The sequence below is a fragment of the Drosophila nasuta genome, chromosome X, assembly GCF_023558535.2.
Source record: "Drosophila nasuta strain 15112-1781.00 chromosome X, ASM2355853v1, whole genome shotgun sequence".
Classification (NCBI taxonomy): domain Eukaryota; kingdom Metazoa; phylum Arthropoda; class Insecta; order Diptera; family Drosophilidae; genus Drosophila; species Drosophila nasuta.
The window spans coordinates 22,717,489-22,728,081 of NC_083459.1; the positions used below are offsets into that span (position 1 = coordinate 22,717,489).

Below are 10,593 nucleotides of genomic sequence, written 5' to 3' on the forward strand. Positions count from 1 at the left end.
ATTTTATATATTGATATACCATAATCTACAATATAGGGTTAATTTCTTATAGTACCAAAATACAAAAATATACTAAAGGCTGTATTTGGTATATTGGTATACTATAAGTTTTAAAATAGAGTCTATTTGATGTAGTCTCTGAGATCCAGGTATTAATACGGACAGTTGGACATTGTTACTTTCATTCGGCTGATCGAGAATTTACATACTTCATAGTGTCTTCTGTAGGCACAAAGTTATAATACCCTTTCTGCCCTTCGGATATCGGGTATAAAAAGGAGAGAGAGATAAAAAAGTGCGAAAGGGAGAGTTGGAGTTTGCCACTTTAATGGTCCACTCTGGTGCAAAATGAATGAATAAGTGAATGCAGCTGCAGCACAAACAAACAAACAAACAAACAAGCATACGCGGCGTATGCGCAATACTCAAACGCACTACGCAATCTGCAATGCAATGCAATGCACGATGCGAGGCACGTCTTAGACGCCGCTGTTGTACTTTCTACACGCTTACGTGCTGTGGATGGCCGAGCAATGAAGCCGAGCAAGTAAATCCAGTCAACGAATCGCTCCATACTCTCACTCACAAAGCATTGGAGTTGTGAATTCATTCGTTGTCATCTCATTCATGAATCACTGACTCAAACAGGTATATTTCAATGCATTTTTGTTGTATTCAATTGAGATTTTAATTATACACCAGAGAGATATTCTGAAAAACTTGAAGAGAGCATCACGTAGCCTGTCAGCAATGTGACAAATGAAACACAAAGCCGCGCGTTGTTATTAATGATTATACAAGAAGTTTCTTTTCGCTAGCTGCACATCATATAAACTTAAATATAAATTAAAGATAAGCATAAACTTAACTTAACACACTGCACAAAAAAAAAAACATTACATCCACAGACAAAAAAAAAAACAAACTTAAACTTAAAGTTAAGAGCTAGAAATTGTAATAGAAATTGAGTACAATAGTTGACAATGTTGATTGCTTCATCTAGCTAAAGTAATTTAAGAGCGTGCACTTGACATTGGTGCAGTCCGGCAGTGAAGTGAACAGAACACAGGATAACTTGTAGTCGTGAATGTATTCGCAAGTGGGAAAGCTGCAAGAAATGCAAAGCCATTAGAATATAGGAAAAGAATAAAACCTAAAAATAATCATTGCTTTGTGCAGAATTATGAGCTATTAAATTTTCAGAGACTTTGAAACATAGAAACATAGACGATAGTTATGCAAATTTTAGGAAGTGTATAAAATACAATATAAGGATGAAACGCAAATAAATGTCATAAAATTGTCAGAAACTATTGAAAATATGATATGAAATACTACCAAAAATAAAAGTCATGAAATATTCAGAAACTTTAAAACATATGTATTCGAACTAAACAAAAAAATATCATGAAATTGAATAGAGAATATAATATGTTATTAGCCTGAAGAAACACTAATAAATATCATGAAATTTTTGGGAAATGCAAAAGATATGATATAAGAATGAAACACTATCAAATGTCAAGAAATAATCAGGAACTATAGAAGATGTAATATGAAAATGAAACAAAAAGAAATGTGATGTCATTTTCAGAAACTTTAGAAGAACTTTGCTAACTCGCTCGATAATCCGCCGATTGTCATGAAATTTTTAGAATTTATAAAAGATGTAACATGAGAAAGAAATACGAGCAAGTGTCACGAAACTGTAAAGAACTTTGAATGATATGTGAACCAAACTAAATAAAACACATGAAATTGTATCGCTTGATAGTCAGCCGATTGTCATGAAATTTTCAGAAATTGGAGAAGATATAATATGAGAATGAATTCAATTATCAGGAACTATACAATTAATACAAATAAATATCATGAGATTGTCAGAAGCAACAGAAAATAGTATGTGAGAATGAAACACGATCAAATGTTATGAAATTGTCAGGAACTATAAAAGTTGTGATATGAGAACCAAACAAAAAAAGTCACGAAATTGTAAAGAAACCGTATAAAAATTCATAAAATTATTTGCAATTATAGAAGATATCATATAATAATGAACAAATGGAATAAAATTGTCGGGAACTAGAAAATATGATTTGCTATCATGATCTATATAAGTTATGATATGAGGATGAAATGACAAAAAAGACGTCATGAAATTTGCAGTCATGATAGAGAATGTTATATAAAAGTGATTAAATGGAATCGTTGAGAAATTTTTAACAGTTCTTTGAGCACACTTCTCCCCAACATTTGCAGGGTATACAAAGCAGTAGGGCAGTTAATGTTTTATGTTTGATGTTTGTGTGGAATGCGTTGTTGGGTCGAACAGAGATTCGCTTACTTTATTGTAAAGAACCAAGTGCACTTGAAGTTACACAGTATGCCATACGGTTTCTTTAGCTGCTCCTTCTTGTTGACAATGGTGTTCTGCAGGTTGTAGCCATCGTAGCGTCGCCAGCAGTGATTAATGTTGCCTGCGAACGAGAATGAGAACAAAAGGAGGGAACGAGAAAGAAAGAGAAGGGAGAGGGGGAGATGAAAGATGGCTTGATTGAAAATGGGTTTGACTTTGGCTTCTCGCTCTCTGTCTACGTTACGTCGTATGTGATGACTGCCGCCATGATGATGGAAATCTCGTCCTTCCAGCTGGCTGCCATGGCCATTGGTGGCATCGACGCCGCCAAGCACGAAGCTGACGCCCGCTCTTGAGCCGCCAAAGAGCAGCAGATACCAAAGTATCAGCGAACTAACGATGAAGATGTAAGTCACTAATTTGGCCATTTCCGTTTCGCCGTTTTTTCCCCGCGCGCGCCTCCGTCCTCTCTCCTTCTCTCTCACTCTCTTTTACTATCTGTCTGTCTCTTTCTTTCTCTCTCTAGCTGTCTCTTTCTCTGGCTGCTCTGAGGACGGCGCGTCTTCGTCGGTTTCGCTTTCTCAGCGGTCGCCTCTTAAATGCACTTTGCACTTTACACTTTGTACACTCACTTTTCCCTTGTTTTTCTTTCTACACTTTCCTAAATCCCTAACTATGTGTGTTTGTGTGTGTCTCTACTTTGTGTGTGTGTGTGTGTGTATGTGTGTGCTATGGCTGTCGCTTTCGTTGCCGCTGCGAATGTCGCCCCTGCACTGAATACATTTTCTGAAAAAGTGAATTTGTTTTGGCTCCAAGCAGCTCTCGTTGTCCACTCTGATTCTCTGCTTCTCCGATTCTGATTTTGATTCGCTCTTTCAAATTTGCTCCTCACTTTTTTACACATTTCGGTCACAATTCTTTTTTTTTCCGTTGTTTTTTTGCCTTTTTTTTTTTTTTTGTTGTTATTTCTATTTGTATTCATTTTTTTATTCTTTTTTTTCGGTCATCATTCATGAACCTATTCAATTTGAGTGAGAGTACTCTGGTCACTCGGTACTCGGTACTCGGCATTTTGTTTGCTGCTGGTCTGTCACTCATTTCGCTAATTTAAATAATCAACAACGGTGAATTACCCCAACGTCTCTTCCCCTTCCTCTTGCCCCTATGCTCCTCTCTGTTGCTGTTGCTGCTACGGTTGTTGCATCCCCATCGTGGGGCAGTCAACGCACCCGATGCGAAGCCCGCGGCATCTAAATTTAGCTCTGACTGTGTTAAGGCCACTTTGCGTGCTACTTTTATCGCCCTACTATCGATTGCTACTTACTGTTATCGAGTCTCATCAATTTCGTTTTGCTGTCTGCAAAACAAATGTGCAAGCTATCGTTACTCCTTCTGCACTACTTCGCTTTCAACATACTTTTATCGATAACGAATTGCGATTGCCTACTACTATTATCGATTATTAATGATATTCATCGATTTCTACGCGACTATCGATTATTATTTACCTAGTGCTATAATAAGATACATGTGCTTCTTCTACTCGTCTATTAATCTCAACATGCTTCTATCGATAACGAATTTCTATTGCCTAACTTTATTATCGATTATTAAATATGTTCATCGATTTCGACTCGAGTATCGATTATTCTATGCCTAGTGTGAAAGAAGAGTTACAGACTGTCAGGGTTTCTTTGGCACTACTATCGATTTCGATATGTTATCGCCAAACACTGTTATTCGATTATCGATTCTCGACTTTTTCTACAATCGATAACTATCAATAAGTAATCGGAAGCAGCCAATTGTTATCGAAATTGAATTAGTTGTCGATGTTCAGCATATAGTGTTATCGATTGACTTTCACCTATCGATTTCGATATATTACCAAGCACTGCTATCGATTATTAGTTCATTTGATCGATGTATTCTCTCTCTAAAATCGATAACTACCAATCAGTAATCGGAAACAACTTATTCTTATCACCACTCTCTACAATCGATAGGAATTAATCAGTTATCGGAAACAACTTATTGTTATCGAAATAGCATTATTTATTTATGTTCGCCATGTAATGTTATCGGTTGCTGCTTGCTTTAGTTAACCTATCAATAGCAAATACTGTAAAATTACAACGTGGTCAACAAAAGCTAAGCACGAATTTGTTATCGAGACGATAACATGACTATCGATATACAATCATATGTTAAAAGCTTTTTGAATAATTTATCAAGATAGCTAAAGAAAGTAAAGTTACTATCGATTTACTATCGATAGTTCTTCAGCATCGTAGAGCATTAAAGGGAAATGCAGTTCGTGAATATGAATATGAAAATCTCCTTTGTGACATTGCCGCAAATGAGAAATGAAAAGTTTGTGCAGCTCTCCCTTTCCTACCGTCTGCAAACTTAAACATCGAATGGAGAGCGTGAAGAAGAGGAAGGGAAAGAAGAAGAAAGGAAGGAACATGTTGCAGCATGTCTTGAAGACACTCGACACGCGCCACATTCATGAGGCTGGGGGAACTTCATAGAGATTCGGTTGGACGTTGACAGCTGCAGCTAGTCAAAGTGTAATAAATTAAAAATTTATTTAACTGCAGTTGACAATTTATTTGCATTTAATTTACCACAAAAGCTGAAGCGAGCACAAGAGGGGCACAAAAAGAAAAAAAAAAAGAAAGCAGAGCTCAAGCGAAAGGATGAACAAGGGATCCAAAAGACTGGCGACTGGTGGCACTCAAAGGGCTGAAAAGAGATGCAGAGGGGAGAGAGAGAGAAAGAGAAAGAGAGAGAGATGAAATTTGCGGGTTTGTCAGTTGGCTTCTACAATGTGGTTATGGTTATGTGTGTGTGGCAAAGGCAAAGGCAAAGGCAGCGGCAAGTGGCAAGAAACGAAATGAAACGAAACGCAATGAAATGAAATGAATGTCGCTGAATGAATATATGAATGAATGAATGACTGACTGACTGCATGCATAACTAACACGAAGAAAACTCAGCTTCAGCTTCAGCTACAGCTACAGCGACAAAGGCGACGCATGTTTCACATACCAACCACACACATGAGTGTTGTCTCCTCCCCCACTCTTCCCTCTTTGCTCCCCTCTTTGCTGTCTGGTTGAGCGGAACTGCAGCTCAACGGGCTGAATGAAGTGTTTGGCAACACTTTAACTTGATTAAAAATTTAATAGCCAGCAGGGTAAACATTTCATCAGTTGCCAACTCTCTCTCTGCCTTTGTTCTTCGTCTGTCTGTTCAATTGTGCAGCTTGCCACAACATTTGCTTGTCGATTGTCTTGGATTCAGAGCTTTGCTAAAGCAGAGCTAAGCTTTAATAGCAGCGACTAACTAAATCATAAGCGAGCAAGCTCAACGCAAGCTTTTCGCTTTCTAGACTCTTCGAAATGTTCGAGAGTCGATCGAGATGTTGTTGTCGACAACGACATTATTATTATTATTATTGAGTTTAATTGTGCAAACATTTTAAATACAATTCGCAGCAATAAAAACAGAGTCAGCAGAGAAGCATCCCACAAGTGGCAAGTGGCAAGCAGCAAACAGCAAGCAGCAAGTGGCGAGTCAATGGATGAGTCGAGTCCATGATAAACTCGCTGACCCGAGCAAACAACAACAAGAGACCGATGCCGACAGTGCGCCTTCAATTAAATAGTAATACATAATAATCAACAACAGAACGCAATACAGCAGCAACACTACAACACACTCACACACACACACACACACACACACACAACCTTAGGCAAGAAACTATAAAATAGGAAATAGGAAAAAACACAAAAACAAAAATATAGAAAACAATTAAGAAATCGAAAGTCGAGTGTGGACGAGCATGGAATACTCTCAAATATTTTACAAGCTTCGATCAGACTGATTGATGTACGCTTGACTGAACCATATCAAAAGAACATCAATCAATCAATCATTGATTTTCTAACTGAAGGAAATTAACTAAATTAATGAAATGATTGACTGATTGATTGTTTGATGCATTAACTGAGAAAACATAATGGTTAGTTGATTGACTGATTGATGAATTTGTAAAGTGATATCATTACTTGATTGATTTATTAAGTATTGCTTGACTGATTAACTATTAACTGTGAATACAACATTAATTATTGATCATTTGGTTGATTGAATGATTGACGTATTAACTGATTCAAACCAATGCTTGATTGAGTGAAAGTAATGCTTGATTGATTAATGCATTTACAAAATGTTGACATTGCTTGATTGATTGAATAAGTATTTCCTGATTGATTGACTGACTGATGTTTAGGAACCTTAATTATTGATCATTGGATTGATTGATCATTATCTGACTTAAAGTAATGCGTGACTGTTTAAATAATTCATACATTTGCAATGTGATATCATTGCATGAATTATTGATGGATTAACTGATTTGGTATTGCTTGACTGATTGATTGATTGACTGACTGACTGATGTTTAACTGAATAAGTATTACTTGACTAATTAACATTAACTGGTTGAAAGCATTGCTTGTCCGATTGATGCATTTAAAACTAATAAAAAATAATTTGTAATGTATACTAGAGTTGTTTTCTCTGCAGAACTCATTGAATGAGTCAATAATTAGTTTAATATTTGATTGGGTGATTACTTGAATGATTGATTGAATCAATGAATACTTGCGTGATTGAAGGATTTTCACGTATATAAATTGAATAAAAAACTTGTATATTAAATGAGTTGTTGATTGACATGTGATTAATGCATATCAACAACAAGCGAGAATTGCTTTGATTGATGAAGGGTAACTTATATGCGGCATATGTTTCAGCTTGATTGAAAATCTTGAGTGAGCAGCGAATGTATCCGCGCTGTGAAGTGTATGAAAAACAAACCAATTGATGAATCTAAGCCACAAAGGAGAACAACACGAGCCAGAGAAGAACAGCAATAGCAATAGCAACAAGTGACCGAAATAATAACACAGATGTCGATGTCGATGACGATGACGATGATGATGTTGATGATGATTTCGATGGCATCTTCGGTTTTCGCTGGCTTCGTTTCCCGCGACGTTCTCCCAAGTGGGACACTTGGCGAGTTTTTTAGATCGCAAAGCGACAGCTGGCTGGCAGTTTGGTTTCGAACACGAAAGCGTAGCGTCACACAATATGTTGTTGAAGGAACGTTTAGGGAGCAAATCGACAGTGAGTCTCATCTTTGCTAGCTTCTCGCTGTGTCTGCTGCTCCACATGACGGAGGTGAGTGGCTATCGCGCCCTGATTCCCGTCGATCCAGGTACGAACGAACATGATTGATTTGCCAGCCAAAAACCACTAAGCTGACTGCCTCTCTCTCTCCTCTCTCATCTCTCTCCGCTTCTGTAGCGAATCCCGGCAAATGCGTTTATCGCAGCGAAGTGCTGCAGCTGGGCGTCAACAATGGCATCCCGCCCTGCCAGCGTTTGACGTGCCACGAGGATGGCTCCATACTTATCGAGGGGTGAGTCTGGCCATGGGCACACAATAGACAATCGAACAGCACACAGAGAGACGAACAGACAGACAAACGGACGGACAGACAGACGAACAGAGAACGCACAAACATTCGAAATGTTTTGCACTGATAAGACGCCAACGCTAATGCTGACAACAGAGACGTCGACGTCGTTGTCGTCGTCATCGTAGGGCGTTGATGACAACGTCAAAAGTCGAACGTCGAATTCCAGAGTTTTGTGTTCTCTTTTTTTGTTCAATATTATTGTGTACTCGATAAAGTTGCGCAAGTTGGCGCAATACGAAGTGCAAGCCCAAGTGCAAGCTCTCAATTGAGCTCATCTTAATTAGACACTAAAGAATTCAAGATTTGTGCACAACAAAGTGAAAACTTCAAGAAAACGGCTTTATAAAGCACGTTTATAATTTTTAAAAAAGGAATATTAAATAAGAAATATATCAATGTGAAAACTTCAAGAAAGAACAACATAAAACAAGCATTACAGCTATGTATAGTCGAGAGTGCTCGACTGTAAATTAATATACCGCAACAATACTAAAAATATACCAAATGTCATATTTGGTATATTGATACAGTTTTATATTAAAAATATACCGTAGAGTACAAAATATATCAGATTAGTCTAAAAATATACCAAATTCATATACCGTAAAATATTAAAATATACTAAAAGTTATATTTGGTATACTGTTACAGTAGCACATTCAAAATATACCATGGAGTACAAAATATACCAAATTCATTTCACATTGCAAAGAACTGAAATATTAAGTATACGTAACAATATTGTTTGCAAAAATTGAATCACATTAATGCATTGATCATACAAAATCTAAATTCTAATGATCGCAAATATGATTTGATATTGCATGTGAAGAAACGAAATATATAATGAATATATGAATATAAAAAAAGGAATTGCTTTGCTCATTAATTAAGAGATTCAATGAAATGCAACTGTCCATAAAAATAAAGAGTCTTGAGTAACATATATTCCCTCTCATTTCATTGCTGTTAGCAAAGATGAAATAATAATTCAATACACGAAATCGATACAGACGAAAGTGCATCAAAGAAGCAAAGTCGAACTTCGAGAATTGCTAAAATACCATGAATGAAAGGGTAAAGAAATGTGCCAGGAATTGACATATTAAGTTCAGAGACAGAAGGCCTTCCGCTTTCCTCTAAACCAAACCAAACATGGAATGTTAACGTACACTGAAAAAAAACGTGCTAAATCAAAAATAAAATGTTCAATCAAGATTGTTTGATGTCAATATTGAACCAAGAAGGTTTATTATTGAATCAATATTGAAATTCTACAAAAAATCAAAATTGCCAAATCTTGAAAATTTGTTGAATCAAGATTATAATCCTAAAATAAGATGTTTTAATCTCAAACTGCAAATTTTGTATAAAAATCTTGATTTAAGATTTTTCAAACCTTAAAACCTTACTTCATGATTGTATTCTTTAAGATCGAAACAAAAATCTCAAATCAAAATTTATCAATCTAGATTTTATCTCTCTGTGTATGTCATTAAATTTGTGTATACTTCTCTTTCTTCTCTTTCTATATCTCGCTGTCTCTTTCCATTTCTCACTCGCTCGCTGTAGTTGCGGTAAATTGCGCATCGATAAATGCAATCACGGGGAGCGCATCAATCCCACGAAACCGTTCCCGGAATGCTGCCAGCTAAGATACAAGTGCAAGCAGGACAACGGAATTCCCTACTACATCGAGAGAGACGCCGCCGAGGGAGCGTAGAAGAAGAAGCTGGAAGATGGAAGCTAGAGAGAAACACTCGAAAAGAGATGCCAGTTGGATTAAGCGTCCACAGTCTATGCTTATTTATTTTTTACATTTTCATTTTGTAAACTCTTTAATTCGTTTTCTCGTTTTTTTTATCATTTTTAATAACAACCATTTAATACTCTGTCTCCAGAGTGGTTAACACAATTGTTTTTGTTTTAAAGCAATCAAATAACTAAGCCGGTAAAGTGCAATTAGCTATTCCTCATTATCTAACAGATTTCTGCATCTTCTTTGGCTGCATCGTCTTTGTAGATATTTTGAGATATCAATTTATTATCAACTTTAAATTTTTGCAGCTAATACAAAACTATTTAAAGTAGCAGATGAATGTATCTTGCACATAAATGCGCCTCTTTCTCTAGGCATTAGAGATAGTTGGTATTATATAACGCAGATAAAAGACCTTCAGAGATTGTAGTTTACATCTGTAGTAGTAAATTCTGAATTCCCTTAAGCAACTACACAATAACTTCATCTTCTTTTCACTCTTAGACGCTGAATTGTAACACATATCGCAGATACTTTCAAATGTCATTCTTTAAATCTCTATGTATAAAAGTATCTTGCAATAGAAGATTGCTAATATATTCATTCTACATTAACTAGATGTACTTCTTCTTTTATCTACTTTCTCTTTTAGACACTCAATTACAATATAGATACTTTCAAATATTGCAGTTGTTCAAAATGATATCTTTTTATATTCAGATTGAAACGCATTTTTGTCTAGGATTTGCAGATATGTTTTAGCTTGCTTAAATATTTAGGTGGTCTTACAATAATGAGAAATAACTATACAATATCTACTTCTTGTTTACTCTGTTGGATACAATTGTATCAAATACTTTTAAATACATAAAAGTATCTTGCAGATTGTCTAGATTGTCTTTAAATTCATCTTACAAT

At 36.1% G+C, this 10,593-nt stretch overlaps 2 protein-coding genes across 2 annotated transcripts; one reads left to right on the top strand and one right to left on the bottom strand.

The window, feature by feature from the left end:
• Nucleotides 1–823: 823 nt before the first annotated feature.
• On the bottom strand, nt 824–3,195 carry LOC132796351 (uncharacterized). Its single transcript, XM_060807495.1, has 3 exons — nt 2,601–3,195; nt 2,345–2,477; nt 824–1,108 (listed from the first exon to the last, which is right to left on the bottom strand). Exons 1-3 carry the CDS (start codon nt 2,782–2,784, stop codon nt 1,000–1,002), a joined length of 426 nt encoding a protein of 141 aa, XP_060663478.1. The 5' UTR covers nt 2,785–3,195; the 3' UTR covers nt 824–999.
• A 4,276-nt stretch (nt 3,196–7,471) lies between these two features.
• Nucleotides 7,472–9,831, top strand: LOC132796880 (uncharacterized). Its single transcript, XM_060808224.1, has 3 exons — nt 7,472–7,652; nt 7,742–7,856; nt 9,489–9,831. Exons 1-3 carry the CDS (start codon nt 7,526–7,528, stop codon nt 9,637–9,639), a joined length of 393 nt encoding a protein of 130 aa, XP_060664207.1. The 5' UTR covers nt 7,472–7,525; the 3' UTR covers nt 9,640–9,831.
• Nucleotides 9,832–10,593: the final 762 nt, after the last annotated feature.